The sequence below is a fragment of the Coregonus lavaretus genome (genome assembly GCF_964263955.1).
Source record: "Coregonus lavaretus genome assembly, chromosome: 33".
Classification (NCBI taxonomy): Eukaryota; Metazoa; Chordata; class Actinopteri; order Salmoniformes; family Salmonidae; genus Coregonus; species Coregonus lavaretus.
In genome coordinates this window covers 19591565-19611051 of record NC_140020.1, presented here as the reverse complement: position 1 = coordinate 19611051, position 19487 = coordinate 19591565, and the positions used below count along the sequence as shown (strand labels likewise).

At 41.6% G+C, this 19487-nt stretch overlaps 1 protein-coding gene across 1 annotated transcript in view; it reads left to right on the top strand.

Annotated features, from left to right (window-relative positions):
* The window catches only part of cd2ap (CD2-associated protein), a 73964-nt gene extending 65919 nt beyond the window's left edge, over positions 1–8045 (top strand). The window contains exons 16-19 of the mRNA XM_084150990.1: positions 534–617; positions 2124–2383; positions 2761–2824; positions 5740–8045. Coding sequence (XP_084007116.1) covers positions 534–617; positions 2124–2383; positions 2761–2824; positions 5740–5781 — 450 coding nt within the window. The 3' untranslated portion in view covers positions 5782–8045. The remainder of the gene's footprint in view (positions 1–533; positions 618–2123; positions 2384–2760; positions 2825–5739) is intronic.
* The last annotated feature ends 11442 nt before the right edge of the window (positions 8046–19487 follow it).

Here is a 19487-nt window from a genome sequence, read left to right as displayed (position 1 = left end):
AGCAATTGTGGGTTCAATTACAGGCTCAAAATGGCCAGACACAAAGAACATTCTTCTGAAACTCGTCCGTCTATTCTTGTTCTGAGAAATTAAGGCTATTCCATGCGAGAAATTGCCAAGAAACTGAAGATCTCATACAACGCAAAAAAAATTGCTTTTCTTTCGAAAAAACAAGGAAATTTCGAAGTGACCCCAAACTTTTGAACGGTAGTGTACATCACCGCATTCCATACATAGATATCGCACCTTATCTGCACCTCATGATGTGTCGGGGGAGTTGATGAGAGATTGGGAAGAGGGTGCTACACGTCCACTTGAAAATACATCAAATAGCAGACATTTGAGTTACATGAAGGGCTGAGAGGAGAGCTGTCGGGTCGGTCCGATTATCTGAGATTTACTGAGTTCCCTGAAGAGTAATGTGAATGCCTTCCATTAGAAACAGATGGACATGTCAAGCCAGAGTGTCTGTGAGTCTCTGGCAAGGTGTGTCAAAAACTGAGCAGACCTGTTTTGTATTTTTGTCTTCGCAGCCAAACAAGGACATCAGCGTGGAGAAAACCTTCAAGTTTGACGAGGAGGATCGCCCCAAGCCAAAGTTGATAGACACAAGAAAGGTAACAATGACATTGACGTGTCTAATTGCATTAGTTAGTGTCTGACCTGTATTGAACTTGTATGTGTGGTACACCAAGACCCATCCCAGAACAACAATTTTATATGTATGGCAATAAAGTTTTCTGAGTCTGAATCAATGGCCCAAATGCACATTAGATCTATCTCTGTTCAGATACTTGTGATTCATCCCAAATGGATGCTATTGCTGCAAATTAGTCACCTCAGCCAATATTTGCACTCAGCAGGGAATTAACATATGTCTCAGTTCAGAAACGGAGTCAGGTTTGTCTATAGATATTAACTAATACATCCTCGGAAAACTGCAACCATCTTGTGATCTTCAGTTAAGTCATAGAGACCTCTCTCAGTGACTCTGGATAATGCCTCACTAATAGGCGCCATCCTCCTGCCAGGTTGTTTTCCTCCTGTCATCCCCCTTCGCCGTCTCTCCCCTCCCTCCCTCCCCTCCCCTCCCTCCCTCTGTATGAAAGTCACCCTGTTGCTGTATGAATGCCCTCTTATCTTGATGAACCCTGATCCCACCGGCTCCAGTACAGCACAGTCACAAGCCTCTGGCATTAAGCTCCCTGGGGTCACATACGATGTACGCACACATACGTCCAGTTAATAATTTACATGCAGTCACACGCACTAACGCAGATATTCACATGCATTCACAAAATAATGCTCTCTTGCAATCCGGCAAATCCACTCAGGCCCAGTGTAAGGCCGGTTTTAGTCACACTGGGAGACGGTGCTAGTCATCCTGCGGAGGCCAGACGGAGGGCATCCTCATGTTTCTAATGAAAACGTAATGTCCGTCCTCGTGTTTGTCTTGTTAGTGTTTCCTCAGATGCCCAGTGGGGGACTGATGGGACTAAAGGGACTTACACCTCACGCTGACTCTGTGTGGGCAGGCCAGCGACACTGGAGGCCCTCTCAAAGGACCCACTAGATTCTGGGGTCACCCGCTGTTTACCTGTACCACTCAAATCGAGTGAATAATCCCTGCGCATCAAGCCACATAACTGTGGGCTCAGAACTTCTATAGGTTGAATTAAAGAGACCCTTTGGCCCCTCTGACATTTAAATCCTTTTAAATTAGATTTTGACCCTCTGAACCTCTCGGCAGAGGAAAATAAATAAATGAATGAAAACTATATCCCGAGGCGATGGGATGCTGGAGAACACAATATTAAAGCAACCCTGACATAACTTCAGAGGAAGAAACAGGGGATCAGTTGTGTTCAATCCAAATGAAATAGACTTCCGCAGCTACAGTACGAACTGAATGCTCTACAACAGTGTTTCAAGTGGCTACTGTAGCTCCCTCATAGCAATCATGGCTGGTCGCTAAAGACTACTGTATGTTACGACCAGAAAAATTTACTTGATTAAATTTGAGCATAGAAACACTGACTTCATTCATTAGTCAAAAATATTCAGAAAGGAGGTCACAGCCAGGACAAAAATATTTATTAACCACCTCTCGTCTTCTTCCACAGCCATCCATGCCCAGCTCACTCTCCCAGTCTCCTGTCCTCAAGCCCAGCCCATCCCTGTCGGAGGGGCTCAAAGCCAGCCCGGCTTTGGCCCCTGACCGCAGAAGCCCCAGCCCTAGCTCCAGCCGAAGCCGCAGCCCAGGCCCTAGCACGGAGACCAAGCCCAAGGCAGAGTCAGAGGAGCAGAAGTCTGAGCTGCAGGACCTCAGAGCCCAAATGAAAGATCTGCTGCTGTCTGTGGAGCTCCTCAAGACCCAGCAAATGTAACTAACTACCACTTTCCTTAGATCTGGTTTTGTTCAGTTCCTACTACTCTTTACTCTGTACTCTTCAAATGAAGCATTATGTCTTTGTTAACATGTTTAAATGATAAAGCTTCATCATTATAAAGCTGGCTACATGCATCAGTCAAACATTTTTATTTGTGTACCTTTTTCAGAGCAGTATTTTAGCTACTGTCCTGTTTTTAGTGCCCTACGGCTTGTTTCTAGGCAGGTATATAGGCGAGTCACTGTTGGAACTTGAGTGGCGCCTGTTCAGGCAGAGTAATGGTGATGTGATCTTATTGTTGATCAGATGCTAGCCAGTCATGTGTTCAAGCACTGAGGAGCCTTGTGAACATCTGGGCTTTGCTTTGCAGGAGAGAGATGACAGAGCTGAGGAGCGAGCTGGACGAGGAGAGGTTGAAACGAGTGGCCCTGCAGGTAAATTGATGACGGTATCCGTCTTTACATCGCAGCTTGTCAGAGCGTGTAAGCTTGACAGGTCCAGTCAGAGGGTGCGAGATGGACTGGAAAGAGTGAGAGGTTCATGCGCACATTAGTATTGGACACAAGCTGTGAAATGCTTTATGTCCCTACTCAGCACTACTAGGACAGAATAGCATACTCTGAGTTGTCCTTATGTTAGGCCCTGGTCTGGCTATGCCATACAGCTGTGGACTACACTCATTCATTTAGTAGACAACATTTGCTTAGAATTCCTTGTTATTTTATATTATTTTATAGTATGAAGAATACAATTTAACATAACTGAATAAAATATAAATTCTATTTTCTCCAAACGATTTCTGAGGGAGTGCGCACATGCGGCTACTCTGTGTTGAGCGGTTAACAAAGAAACAGGTCCTCCTATATCCTTAATTTGGAGTTATTTATGCAACTTTAGTTGTGATACAAACATTGGGCTATATGTTTAGATGTTGCATGATGGGACTCTAATGATGATTTGAAAAAAGTTGCATGAAAGGCATGAGCTCTGATTTGTTTCTTGCACAGGCTGCACACACTTCATCAGTCTCTCATTCACAATTTGACAAGCACTTGATAATGCCTCGAAAAAATGCACACTAAAAAAATCCATGCCTTTTGCGGCCAGTGGCCATTGTGACCTTGGGCTAAATATAATAATTATAATTCCCTTCTCCCGGCTGCCAATCGCCATGCTCCGAAGTGCCTCTCACTCACATGGCTCTCTCAGAAATCTCAATTCTTATTAGCCAATGCCCCTCACGTGATCGGGTTCTTCTCACAGGCATCACCGCTCTTAAGTAGGCTACAACTGCATGCGTCCTTCTTATCGAATTCCGAGGCGCATGTTAAAGATGTTAGAAGAACTGTCTACATTTATTTTTTATCAGCCAACAAGATGAGTGAGTAGGCCTAACGAACAGAAAAAGCATTAGCCTGTGTCAATGTACTATCCCCCATAGTACACAAGTTGACCTATTCTATTGGTCAGCTTGTCCTGTGCGAGAAATAAATATTCCCAAAATAGTCTGGGACAGTTGTGGGATGCGATAGATCCCAAATTAACACTTGCATATCTTTATATTTTTAAAGCAACGAAGCTGCTCCAACAGATCAGAACGTTTAGCTTAAAATGTTGGTAAACTATTAGGCTATTTCTTCACATTATAAACGCAGCAGTGCGCACACGGCAGTAGGCTATAAGCAGGCTGTTCCAAAATGCAATTAGTGGGAAAACACCATTCTCAAAAGTGACCGCAAATGCGATTATGCATGTCATTATTTATTATAAAGGTGCATTTTTATGGTGAAAATGATCTTCCCCAAACAGTTAGGCTCTACACCAGTTGTAAATCAGATGAATCTGCTTAATTTTAAGAAGTTATTTGACCACTTTAGTGGCTCAAACCTTCTCCAAACATAGTCTATGGGCTAGGCTATATGATTTTACGACTATGATTTTAAAAAGATATTCGCTGTTTCTTGTCTTACTACACACAAGCTGGACATCATTCAAGTGGTAATATATCATTCACAAGTGATAGGCTAATATTGTCCCCCACCAGACTATTCTTCATTTAATCTTGCCTTTACATATACTAAATAATATATGTGTGAAATTAGTTTTGATTTAGAATGAACCATTATCATGCACCTGTCTCAGAACAGGTGGGGGCAGGGGGGAAAAATAAATGTAATCTATGCACTTAAATAGCAAATTGAGGAGCTTTTTCCGTGGTTCATTTTCATGCCAGCCAGGTAGGCTATACTCCTGTTCTAAAGCGAAGCAATGTGCTTAATATTAGGAAAGTTGAGAAATAAATATAGTAAGCCTAGCCTATAGAAAGCTGATGGGATCCTCCTCTTTTTAATAGAGGCCATCAAAACTCTGTTTTCTCACACAATTGCATAGCCTATAGAAATGTTGCGTAACATGAGCTCATGGGCTGTCATGAATTGTTTTATTTAATTTTCAATTAGATTTACATTGTCAGTGATTAGATTGACAATAGAGTGCTGAGTACCAGGCAGTTAGCAAGTTTGGTAGGCTACTAATGACCATCAGCAGCATCAGAGCTTGGAGAAGCCTAGTTACCGTGACTAAACGGTCATGACTCATGACCGCCGGTTTGACGGTAATACGGTCAACGCAACAGCCCTAAGCGCTACTCACGGAGTCGGACCCAGTATACCCCAACCTTGTCCATCCTTCTCCCCAGGAACAGTGAGGGGAGGTAGGCCTGTGTAGACCCCCTCCTGGGCCCCAGGCATTCACACATCCACCCCGCTAAAGATAATCTTTGCTCTCCCCACCTCAATCCCCAGTTGCTGTACTCACATGTCAATGTACAAAAGCACTGCAGAGATCTAATTTAAGAATGAACTGTGGCAATAATCTATAACACAATACACTTTTTTTCTATATATTTTTTAACATTGTTTTATCCTCTGTTTTTCCCATCATGTTCCCTGTTCTCCTTCCTTCCCTTTCCATTTGTCTGTCTCTGTCTCTTTCTTTCTCTCTCTTTCTCTCTTATCTTTGTATTCCATTTATGTCTGAGAGCTTTTCTCTGATGAATGCAACAGATTTTCATATGATGGCTAATTTCTGCCGTTGTCAGTCAACCTGCCTATTAGTATTCAAGTGACATTGAGCATGAAATTGCAGTGTTTTGTACTAATATTGTAAATGCTATGGTATAGATGGGTTAAGTTGGACCGCAAGTGGAAATAAGACTTTCATTTCATTCATGATCTGATACCCAAATGTATCTCCCTGTGAGGCTGTTAGCTATGATGTTATCATCAGAATTGCATCCGGTGCTGGTTTCTCATGAGAAATTAGTTAAAATGATGTGTGTGTCTTTCAGATGGAGATAGAGAAATTAAAGAAGATGGTTCATTCAACGTGAAGTCTGACCCAATCAGCCTGGAACATCAGTCACCTATCGGTCTGTCGCTGAGTACAAAGAGGAGGGGGACGATGACATTCCTATAATACTTTGAGTTATCATCAACCTATTCCGCATTTGTAAGATTTACATTTTTGCACATATTAAGGTTTTTGAGTTATAGAAAGGTGTAATTAAATACAGATGTATATGTTTTTTGTTACTTTTTTTCTCAATTTTTTTGCCAACACAAACAATCGAGGCCTTACTAACTACTGTGCTGGACTGGCAGTCTGCATTCTCTATGGGAATGTGTCAGGGTTGCTCTCAATACTACTGATTCTGTATAAAGCGATAGGGGATTCTTTTTGTTAAATTTTTTTATGACTTGCAGGTAGTTGATTTTAAAGATGATTCTGATTTCAGTTAAAGTATCCATATTAGCCTCTTTATATCATAATGAATGATATTGTGATGTGCCCCTGTTGCTACAGCAGTGTTGTACTCCATTGCTATGGCATAAGGGATCCTTTTCTTTGTTGTTATTTTTCTTCTTACATTCCTATCCAGGGTAACACTATTGTGCCTGTTAAACAAATATTCAAGTGTTAATATTGGGAGATTACATTTATCAAACTGTTTAGACTTGCTGATTATATATTTTTTAAAGTACTGACAATGTGCTTAGACATATATTAGAGAGGGTCCTTTTTTTTTCTTCATTTTGTCTTGTTCTTCTTGTAAAGGACAAGTCATGTGGAATGGTTATCTCAGAAAGAGAGCGACAGGTGTGTTAGAGATCATATATTTAGTACCATCAAATACAGCCAATAATAGAGCACCAGTGGTTTATGAGATAAATCTCCATTTTATTTCACGCCACGGTCAAAATTGTGGCTTATTCATCGATTTGTTATTAGCTTGCACAACTCCTGTACGCCAAATGCTCTGACCCCTCTTTTATGAACCATATACAGCTCTCTCTCTAACTCTCTCTGTAAAAGAAAATCATGTGTGCTTTGAAGAGTGAGCAATCTCTTTCTAACCTCCCAGATGAGACCGGAAGTCCTGTATAGCAGTGACCTTTGTGTGTTTCCATGTTACCCTGAATGTGTCTGGTTCACACGTCTTTATACTTGGACCAAGTAGAAACGTGGAGCATGGAGGCTAACTGGACATATAGCCCAGTACACAGTATATCTGCCATTTCTCATTACTGTAAGCGAGAGGCTGAATGGAAAGGTATTGGGGGAAGAGATCTACTTGATACAGAAGGGTTAAGCTCTGCACTGTACCTATGCATAGCCAGCACCACTTTGTAATTGAAACGTCTGTTGTGACTGTCTGTTGAATGCTCAACATGTGTAAAGGTATTGGAGGACCCAGACCCTGCTTGAGTTGAAAGCTGTAAAGATGGCCTCCACATCACATTAGCGTGGGCAGGCGTGAACTCAAGGAAGGACAAGATATTTTTGTTGGGATGCATTCAGTGTACCGCTCAGACAAAAGCATCTGTTGGAGGTTGTCGCTAGATTATGCAGCAATTTGATGATTCCTAACTTACCCATCATGATCAGAAGGATGTTTGCCTCGACTTCAGATCATCCTGAACGCTGTGGATGGCCTTTCTCTGCATCCTTCTTCATATTCTATTTTAGCAAGCTAAATATTGCTTTACATTTTAAATATATATACTGATCACACAAAATGTCTTATCCAGGAAATTATAGTTTTTCCTTCACACGAGTACACCAAGCCGTGTACCAACCTCAGGCTTAGAATCTTATCCATTAAAAGAAAGCATTCCTGATCAGGGACTGTGCTCGCACGCGTTTGTGTGTATGCATGAAAGGAAGCCTGAAAGCCTGTGTATGTGTCTGTGATGTTGAGGTTGGGTTTTAGGTTTGTCCTAAGCGTGTTTGGCCTTGTTGACTGGTCCGGGTAAAATAAAGGGCAAGATTACACGTTGATCCCTAAAGCAATAAGAATCTGTAATGTCTTACTTTTTTACATCCCTCAATGTTTCTCATGGCTACATTCTAAGTTGAGCTTGAGCAAAGAGATAATCACACAAATATATATATATATATATATATATACACACAAAGACAAAGCTATCCATGTAACTGTCATTCAGCTTAATACTGTACATTCCATTATTTGATGCAAAGAAAATAGGAAATATGTGCACATTTAACATCTTTTCAAGTGATCTTGTTTACATGTGCTGTGAAATTGCATGAACTGAGATTCTTTCCAAAATGAATAAATATAATCTTAATTTACGCTCATGAGTACTAGGTTATTTTATGTGATATTGTCCACTATTTGGGCTCCATCTTGTCTTTTCTCTCCATCACTATAGATGGGTACACTATACCCTCATGGAGAGTCCTTTTCATGGCTTGGTAAGCTAGAGAAAATATTTACACATCAGTAAATGGAGGCAGAGTAAGAAGACTGACACCGCTGAATTGATCGGTCCACATCTTATTATAGCGAGGGAGTCTATCCTGGAGGCATACAGTACAGTGGGGAAAAAAAGTATTTAGTCAGCCACCAATTGTGCAAGTTCTCCCACTTAAAAAGATGAGAGAGGCCTGTAATTTTCATCATAGGTACACGTCAACTATGACAGACAAAATGAGAAACAAAATTCCAGAAAATCACATTGTAGGATTTTTAATGAATTTATTTGCAAATTATGGTCGAAAATAAGTATTTGGTCAATAACAAAAGTTTCTCAATACTTTGTTATATACCCTTTGTTGGCAATGACACAGGTCAAACGTTTTCTGTAAGTCTTCACAAGGTTTTCACACACTGTTGCTGGTATTTTGGCCCATTCCTCCATGCAGATCTCCTCTAGAGCAGTGATGTTTTGGAGCTGTCGCTGGGCAACACGGACTTTCAACTCCCTCCAAAGATTTTCTATGGGGTTGAGATCTGGAGATTGGCTAGGCCACTCCAGGACCTTGAAATGCTTCTTACGAAGCCACTCCTTCGTTGCCCGGGCGGTGTGTTTGGGATCATTGTCATGCTGAAAGACCCAGCCACGTTTCATCTTCAATGCCCTTGCTGATGGAAGGAGGTTTTCACTCAAAATCTCACGATACATGGCCCCATTCATTCTTTCCTTTACACGGATCAGTCGTCCTGGTCCCTTTGCAGAAAAACAGCCCCAAAGCATGATGTTTCCACCCCCATGCTTCACAGTAGGTATGGTGTTCTTTGGATGCAACTCAGCATTCTTTGTCCTCCAAACACGACGAGTTGAGTTTTTACCAAAAAGTTCTATTTTGGTTTCATCTGACCATATGACATTCTCCCAATCCTCTTCTGGATCATCAAAATGCACTCTAGCAAACTTCAGACGGGCCTGGACATGTACTGGCTTAAGCAGGGGGACACGTCTCGCACTGCAGGATTTGAGTCCCTGGCGGCGTAGTGTGTTACTGATGGTAGGCTTTGTTACTTTGGTCCCAGCTCTCTGCAGGTCATTCATTGGTTCTGGGATTTTTGCTCACCGTTCTTGTGATCATTTTGACCCCACGGGTATGAGATCTTGCGTGGAGCCCCAGATCGAGGGAGATTATCAGTGGTCTTGTATGTCTTCCATTTCCTAATAATTGCTCCCACAGTTGATTTCTTCAAACCAAGCTGCTTACCTATTGCAGATTCAGTCTTCCCAGCCTGGTGCAGGTCTACAATTTTGTTTTTGGTGTTCTTTGACAGCTCTTTGGTCTTGGCCATAGTGGAGTTTGGAGTGTGACTTTTTGAGGTTGTGGACAGGTGTCTTTTATACTGATAACAAGTTCAAACAGGTGCCATTAATACAGGTAACGAGTGGAGGACAGAGGAGCCTCTTAAAGAAGAAGTTACAGGTTTGTGAGAGCCAGAAATCTTGATTGTTTGTAGGTGACCAAATACTTATTTTCCACCATAATTTGCAAATAAATTAATTAAAAATCCTACAATGTTATTTTCTGGATTTGTTTTCATCAATTTGTCTGTCATAGTTGACGTGTACCTATGATGAAAATTACAGGCCTCTCTCATCTTTTTAAGTGGGAGAACTTGCACAATTGGTGGCTGACTAAATACTTTTTTCCCCCACTGTATTTAGTCTATAGGATGAATCAGGGCTGACTGATAATAATAATAAATAATATGCCATTTAGCAGACGCTTTTATCCAAAGCGACTTACAGTCATGCGTGCATACATTTTTTTTGTGTATGGGTGGTCCCGGGGTTCGAACCCACTACCTTGGCGTTACAAGCGCCGTGCTCTACCAGCTGAGCTACAGAGGACCACATAAATGTGATTTGATTTGAACACCTGATGGGGAACATGGATAGGAAACTGAGTTCTGCAATGAGCTGTGACAGGAAACGTATTTTACGCATGTGCATTCTCTACGGATTGTTAAGCATGAGCCTGACAGAACCACAGGCTACATGCATATATGACATCATTGGACAGATCGAACCTAATCAGACGTCAGTGTTGACCCTTGAAGCACTGCTGTTCTGCAGAGAGGGAGAGAGACTGTGAGGGACTTAGTCTGTCAGAGGCTACAGTCAATTCACTGACACGGTAACACAATAACAATAACATCCAATGTCCTAGCACTGTCACAATGATGATTTCCAACACCTTTTTGCCCACTGTTCTCCTCTCCCATCTGAACTTTGACCACTCGGTCTCTTATGAAAGCATTCTCTGCTCTCCCATCACTCAAGGAAAAGGGGAACGGACAGTCTCCCAGAGATAAAGACTGGTGTCCTCCTTCCTCACGTGACTTTATCAGCTTGACAATAGCAGCTGTGAGCACTTAGGATTGACTAGCATTATGGTAAAGTGCTTTCTCCTGCATTAATTTGGTAACACTGTCCTGTGAATAACAAAAGGTTAATTACAGTGGCTTGCGAAAGTATTCACCCCCCTTGGCATTTTTCCTATTTTGTTGCCTTACAACATGGAATTAAAATGGATTTTTGGAGTGTTTGTATCATTTGATTTACACAACATGCCTACCACTTTGAAGATGCAAAATATTTTTTGGGGTGAAACAAACAAGAAATAAGACAAAAAAACTGAGACCTTGAGCATGCATAACTATTCACCCCCCCAAAGTCAATACTTTGTAGAGCCACCTTTTGCAGCAATTACAGCTGCAAGTCTCTTGGGGTATGTCTCTATAAGCGTGGCACATCTAGCCACTGGGATATTTGCCCATTCTTCAAGGCAAAACTGCTCCAGCTCCTTCAAGTTGGATGGGTTCCGCTGGTGTACAGCAATCTTTAAGTAATACCACAGATTATCAATTGGATTGAGGTCTGGGCTTTGACTAGGCCATTCCAAGACATTTAAATGTTTCCCCTTAAACCACTCAAGTGTTGCTTTAGCAGTATGCTTAGGGTCATTGTCCTGCTGGAAGGTGAACCTCTCAAATCTCTGGAAGACTGAAACCGGTTTCCCTCAAGAATTTCCCTGTATTTAGCACCATCCATCATTCCTTCAATTCTGACCAGTTTCCCAGTCCCTGACGATGAAAAACATCCCCACAGGGATGGTGTTCTCGGGGTGATGAGAGGTGTTGGGTTTGCGCCAGAAATAGCGTTTTCCTTGATGGCCAAAAAGCTCAATTTTAGTCTCATCTGACCAGAGTACCTTCTTCCATATGTTTGGGTAGTCTCCCACATGACTTTTGGCGAACACCAAACATGTTTGCTTATTTTTTTCTTTAAGCAATGGCTTTTTTCTGGCCACTCTTCCGTAAAGCCCAGCACTGTGGAGTGTACGGCTTAAAGTGGTCCTATGGACAAATCCTCCAATCTCCGCTGTGGAGCTTTGCAGCTCCTTCAGGGTTATCTTTGGTCTCTTTGTTGCCTCTCTGATTAATGCCCTCCTTGCCTGGTCCGTGAGTTTTGGTGGGCGGCCCTCTCTTGACAGGTTTGTTGTGGTGCCATATTCTTTCCATTTTTTAATAATGGATTTAATGGTGCTCCGTGGGATGTTCAAAGTTGTTCAAAAATATTTGATCCTCTGCTGATTTTGTACGTTTGCCCACTGACAAAGAAATGATCAGTCTATAATTTTAATGGTAGGTTTATTTGAACAGTGAGACAGAATAACAACAAAAAAGGGGGGTATTTGACCCCTCTGCAAAACATGACTTAGTACTTGCTGGCAAAACCCTTGTTGGCAATTACAGAGGTCAGACGTTTCTAGTAGTTGGCCACCAGGTTTGCACACATCTCAGGAGGGATTTTGTCCCACTCCTCTTTGCAGATCTTCTCCAAGTCATTATGGTTTCGTGGCTGACGTTTCGCAACTCAAACCTTCAGCTCCCAATGGGATTAAGGTCTGGAGACTGGTTAGGCCACTCCAGGACCTTAATGTGCTTCTTCTTGAGCCACTCCTTTGTTGCCTTGGCCATGTGTTTTGGGTCATTGTCATGCTGGAATACCCATCCACGACCCATTTTCAATGCCCTGGCTGAGGGAAGGAGGTTCTGACCCAAGATTTGACAGTACATGGCCCCGTCCATCGTCCCGTTGATGCGGTGAAGTTGTCCTGCCCCTTAACAGAAAAATACCCCCAAAGCATAATGTTTCCACCTTCATGTTTGACGGTGGGGATGGTGTTCTTGGGGTCATAGGCAGCATTCCTCCTCCTCCAAACACGGCGAGTTGAGTTGATGCCAAAGAGCTACCTTTTGGTCTTATTTACATTTACATTATTTTATTAATTTTTTCATACTGGCCCCCCGTGGGAATCGAACCCACAACCCTGGCGTTGCAAACGCCATGCTCTACCAACTCCCGGTCGTCTTATCTGACCACAACACTTTCACCCAGTTCTCCTCTGAATCATTCAGATGTTCATTGGCAAACTTCAGGTGGCCATGTATATGTGCTTTCTTGAGCAGGGGAACCTTGCGGGCGCTGCAGGATTTCAGTCCTTCACGGCGTAGTGTGTTACCAATTGTTTTCTTGGTGACTACTGTCCCAGCTGCCTTGAGATCATTGACAAGATCCTCCCATGTAGTACTGGGCTGATTCCTCACCGTTCTCATGATCTTGCATGGAGCTGTAGGCCGAGGGAGATTGACAGTTATTTTGTGTTTTTTCCATTTGCGAATAATCACACCAACTGTTGTCACCTTCTCACCAAGCTGCTTGGCGATGGTCTTGTAGCCCATTCCAGCCTTGTGTAGGTCTACAATCTTGTCCCTGACATACTTGGAGAGCTCTTTGGTCTTGGCCATGGTGGAGAGTTTGGAATCTGATTGATTGATTGCTTCTGTGGACCGATGTCTTTTATACAGGTAACAAGCTGAGATTAGGAGCACTCCCTTTAAGAGTGTGCTCCTAATCTCAGCTCGTTACCTGTATAAAAGACACCTGGGAGCCAGAAATCTTTCTGATTGAGAGGGGGTCAAATACTTATTTTCCTCATTCAAATGCAAATCAATTTATAACATTTTTGACATGCGTTTTTCTGGATTTTTTTTGTTGTTATTCTGTCTCTCACTGTTCAAATAAACCTACCATTAAAATTATAGACTGATAATTTCTTTGTCAGTGAGCAAACGTACAAAATCAGCAGGGGATCAAATACTTTTTTCCCTCACTGTATATACTGAGATCATGTGACAGATCATTTGACACTTAGATTGCACACAGGTGGACTTTATTTAACTAATTATGTGACTTCTGAAGGTAATTGGTTCCACCAGATCTTATTTAGGGGCTTCATGGCAAAGGGGGTGAATACATATGAACGCAACACTTTTCCGTTATTTTTTAGAAATTTTAGAAATACGTAATTTTTTTCATTTCACTTCACCAATTTGGACTATTTTGTGTATGTACATTACATTAAATCCAAATAAAATTCCATTTAAATTACAGGTTGTAAATCAACAGAATAGGAAAAACGACAAGGGGGATGAATACTTTTGCAAGGCACTGTATCTCCTACTATGACTGGTATTGTGATACCACAAAAGTTAAATGTGTACTCAGTGTAAAGGATTATCTAAATATGGTGTTCAGTGTAAGGAAGGTCAGTGAGGGTAACGCCTAATTTGTATTTATCTTGTAAAATAGTTGTATTTAGGCAGATCACAGCATGAATGGTTATAGTAGTAGCTAATTAGACAGCCTGATAATACCTAATTGATGCAGTAGAGTGGGTACTAATAGTAGCTTCACTTCCAATTGGCTTGTTGACCATGAAAGACACATGGGGGGTTTTGCCATAGTGATTCACGAGCATCAATATGTGGTTTTACAGTGTGGTTGTCAACGGCCCTCTAAGCTTTGTTGATATTCCAGTATATTGCGATATATTACTCAGATATTTTAATGAAAAACACGGCCAAAGGTCAAGGAAAGCAATATCTGCCGGAAAACTTTAACATCCTAAGATATTTGCAATTGACTGTGACATTTACAGGTGACTGTATTGGATATTTGTCATTTGTACAGGTATTTCAACAAATACAATAATACTCTGTTTGGTTGCTCTCCCCACTCAATAGATTTACATGCTAGTTAATTGAACAGACTTTTTTAATTTTCTAAGGTGCCCATAAAGGTGTTGCCCTCCTGAACCATCTGTGTTATCGATATTTCATAACAAGCAGCCTGTTTCATAACAGGTAGCTAATGCTCTATGGAAGAGGAGGCTATTATGATAATTGCCAGCCAGGATTACGCTGGGTGCAATTCCTTTCATTCTGAACATGGTTGTGGGGATTCATTTAGAGAAAGAGGGTCTAAACGGGTATGACAGTGTGCAAGATGTAACATGATGTAATGTACTTGTTAGGTTGAATAACTAAGAAAAACTTTGAATAAGTCATTGCAAATAATAAGCATCTTCTCATCAGGTTTTGTTTTGAGTTGTTTCTCCTTTCTAGCTTATAAACAGATTTCATTTTCTTTTTGATATAACAGTAGAAGCTGAGCCAAATGCTTTCCACGTGTTACGTGTTGTTCCTGTGGGAATCAGCTGACATTACATTTGATAGACCCTCTGGTTCAAAGCGTGTCACTCCACTGTTCTTAACAGCATGGTTGCTGCGCACACTGACTCAGAGCACCACCCCGCTGCTTGAAGATTGCATGCTGCTACCTCTCAGGATTGAATTATTGGATTTTGTAGCTTTTGTCCATCAGCAGAATTCCTCTTTATTCCGCCAGGACTGAAGTTCACTGAATCTCAGCGGGTCATCCGGAACAGCTATGGAGGAGTTTTTATTATGTTCATGTCAACTGTTGGTCACTCAGTTTGACAGTTTCTGATAAAGTGTTTGGGTGTACAGGGTTCACAAACAGAGGGCTGATTGGTCTCTAGCCACAGGGCACCATTGCCTTTCAAGGCCAACACATTCTGTTATGAAATATTTGGATTGCCTGTCACACCTCATTAGTTCAGGTTCATGCAAACAGACATAAAATATTAAATTATACTTTTAGCTCTCACAAAGAATGTAATGTTTCTGAATAACTGTAATGATGGAGTAGCTTAATGTTACAGTGATGTATGTGTGTAATCTGTTCACTACCATACTGTCTCATTATAGTTCTCCTTTGCAATAATTTGTCCCTCTGGCCTGGTGTGTGGCCAACATGTTTTCTTATCTGGGCAATCATACAAGAGCAAATTCAACTTTTAACATTCACAAAGGATATCATGTTTCTCTCAAACTGTAATGTTGAGTAATGTTGAAGTGATGTATGTAAGTAGTGTGTTTATCTCATGTATGTAATATGTTTACTAACATACAGTCTCACATTATAGTTCTCCCTTGAAAGCTTTTGCTCTAATTACCCCTCTGGCCTAGTGTGAGTCTGGCCATCATGGTTTCCTATCTGGACAGACTAAATATGTCATCCCCTTGGGGCCATTTCAGTCAACCCCCTTTTCTACAGTCTTTTAAACCCAGTTCCAGCATTTCAAAAAGGATGACAAGAATATTGAGGATATTCATACAGTATATTTATTTCCAGCATCCTTTGCTAAGCCATATATTCATAGCTGCATGAAGAGCTTAAAGGTTAGTTAGATTGAGCAGAGTTGACCAGAGGCATATTAATTGTAGCAGGCAGTTTACAAGTGCATATGATGGATGTTGTCCAAACCATATGTTCAAGGGAATAGAAAAATGTTTGACTTATGTTTTACTTACAGTTGAAGTCGGAAGTTTACATACACTTAGGTTGGAGTCATTAAAACTCTTTTTTCAACCACTCCACAAATTTCTTTTTAACAAACTATCGTTTTGGCAAGTCGGTTAAGATATCTACTTTGTGCATGACACAATATATTTTTTCCAAAAATCATTTACAGACAGATTATTTCACTTATAATTCACTGTATCACAATTCCAGTGGGTCAGAAGTTTACATACACTAAGTTGACTCTGCCTTTAAACAGCTTGGAAAATTCCAGAAAATGATGTCATGGCTTTAGAAGCTCCTGATAGGCTAATTGACATCATTTGAGTCAATTGAAGGTGTACCTGTGGATGTATTTCAAGGCCTACCTTCAAACTCAGTGCCTCTTTGCTTGACATCATGGGAAAATCAAAAGAAATCAGCCAAGATGTGTAGACCTCCACAAGTCTGGTTCATCCTTGGGAGCAATTTGCAAACACCTAAAGGTACCACGTTCATCTGTACAAACAATAGTATGCAAGTATAAACAACATGGGACCACGCAGCCGTCATACCGCTCAGGAAGGAGACGCGTTCTGTTGTTGAAACTGAGTTTAAATGTATTTGGCTAAGGTGTATGTAAACTTCAGACTTCAACTGTATGTATGTTTGACTTACAGTTGAAGTCGGAAGTTTACATACACCTTAGCCAAATACATTTAAACTCAGTTTTTCACAATTCCTGACATTTCATCCTAGTAAAAATTCAGTATCAACAGAAGTGTACGACAGGGATGTCCAATTTTGCCTTTTTTAAATTAATTTTGGTAGTGGAACTTCTATCTCTAGATATTCTGAGACTCAAGCCACCCTAGTCATAGACTGTTCTCTCTGCTACCGCACAGCAAGCGGTACCGGAGCGCCAAGTCTAGGTCCAAAAGGCTTCTCAACAGCTTCTACCCCAAGCCATAAGACTCCTGAACAGTTAATCATGGCTACCCTGACTATTTGCACTGCCCCCACTTTTACGCTGCTGCTACTCTGTTTACTATTTATGCATAGTCACTTTAACTCTACCCACATGTAGATATGACCTCAATTACCTCGACTAGCCGGTGCCCCCGCACATTGACTCTGTAACGGTACCCCCCTATATATAGCCTCCCTACTGCTATTTTATTTTACTGCTGCTCTTTAGCTATTTGCTTTTATTTAAAAAATTTCTTAATTAACACTTTTTTCTTTTCTTTAAAAAACTGCATTGTTGGTTAAGGGCTTGTAAGTAAGCATTTCACTGTAATGTCTACACCTGTTGTATTCGGCGAATGTGGCAAATAACATTTGATTTGATTAGATTTGGAAAGGCACACGCCGGTCTATATAAGGTCCCACAGTTGACAGTGCATGTCAGAGCAAGAACTAAGCCATGAGGTCAAAGGAATTGCTCATAGACCTCTGAGAAAGGATTGTGTCGAGGCACAGATCTGGGGAAGGGTACCAAAAAAATTCTGCAGCATTGAAGGTCCTCAAGAACACAGTGGCCTCCATCATTCTTAAATGGAAGAAGTTTGGAACCACCAAGACTCTTCCTAGAGCTGGCCGCCCAGCCAAACTGAGCAATCGAGGGAGAAGGGCCTTGGTCAGGGAGGTGACCAAGAACCCGATGGTCACTGACAGAGCTCCAGAGTTCATCTGTGGAGATGGGAGAACCGTCTAGAAGGACAACCATCTCTGCAGCACTCCACCAATCAGGCCTTTATGGTAGAGTGGCCAGACGGAAGCCACTCCTCAGTAAAAGGCACATGAAAGCCCGTTTGGAGTTTGCCAAAAGGCACCTAAAGGACTCTTAGACCATGAGAAACAAGATTCTCTGGTCTGATGAAACCAAGATTGAACTCTGAACGCCTGAATGCCAAGCGTCACATCTGGAGGAAACCTGGCACCATCCCTACGGTGAAGCATGGTGGTGGCAGCATCATGCTGTGGGGATGTTTTTCAGTGGCAGGGACTGGGAGACTAGTCAGGATGGAGGGAAAGATGAATGGAGCAAAGTACAGAGAGATCCTTGATGAAAACCTGCTCCAGAGTGCTCAGGACCTCAGACTGGGGCGAAGGTTCACCTTCTAACAGGACAACGACCCTAAGCACACAGCCAAGACAACGCAGGAGTGGCTTCGGGACAAGTCTCTGAATGTCCTTGAGTGGCCCAGCCAGAGCCCGGACTTGAACCTGATCGAACATCTCTGGAGAGACCTGAAAATAGCTGTGCAGCAACACTCCCTATCCAACCTGACAGAGCTTGAGAGGATCTGCAGAGAAGAATGGGAGAAACTCCCCAAATACAGGTATGACAAGCGTCATACTCAAGATTGTAATCGCTGCCAAAGGTGCTTCAACAAAGTACTGAGTAAAGGGTCTGAATACTTATGTAAATGTGATATTTTTGCATTGTCATTACGGGGTATTGTGTGTAGATTGATGAGGGGAAAAAACGATTTAATCCATTTTAGAATAAGGCTGTAACGTAACAAAATGTGGAAAAAGTCAATGGGTCTGAATACTTTCCGAATGCACTGTATGTATAGTATAACGTGTACATGAGATACAGGGACAGACTGTTCTGTTTTCTTACAGTACAAGAAATGTTCTGTGGATTTATGTTTTACGACTGTGATAATTCTAAGATAAAACTACATAGCTAAAGAGGTACAGTTACAACATACACACAAACCCTTATTTACTGTCTACTGTGAGGATTTACTGGGAGAATTTAAGGGATAGAAGTTCATGATCAGGGGCTATGGTCTGGAAAATCCACAATTTTTCAAATTTGAAAAGAGGCTCTCCGTGTTTAAACAGTAATTTCACAGCTTCTTCAGGTGTGGCTATACAGGCCTGCCATCAGGCCTGTATAGCCATAGCGTGACACAGAGGTTGGATTACTGATGTGGAAGGTCAGACTTTTCTCCTACGATAAAAGGTCAACTTTTAAGCCATCGGTCAGCTTAGAGCCCAAGCCTATTATAAGCATAAACACATGTTTTGATGGTGATGGTGAGTGGAGCTGGAGCAGTGTGCGCATGGCCCCCTCCAGTGATATGAGCAGGAGCCAAGGCAAGGCATGCAAAAATATGCATAGCGTCTTCGTCTGTTTAGGGACTTCCCCAGGCTGCTTATCAACATGAAAGACTGTAGTAAGAGGATGATATGCAGAACAACACTCTCAACATACTGCATACAATATTATGCTCCACTTCCTAGTTGAGTAGTTATTTGTAGGCTACAATATATAATAAATAGACTACACAAGACAAGATATTGGTAAGGGAGGAACCATGTCCCATGAATGAACTAACTGGTATGAAATTTCCCCCAGCTCCTCCTTTAATTCCAATGGTCTCCTGATGAAGTCTCGTTAGTTTGGCTCTATTCTGTACCATCATGCTATGTCATCAGGTGTTGTTTTCAAAAGGAAATTTCTCCTCAAAGGTCTATTGTTTTTGATGGACCCTTATGGTACAGTATGTAATATGTCCACTTCTGACCTCTGGCA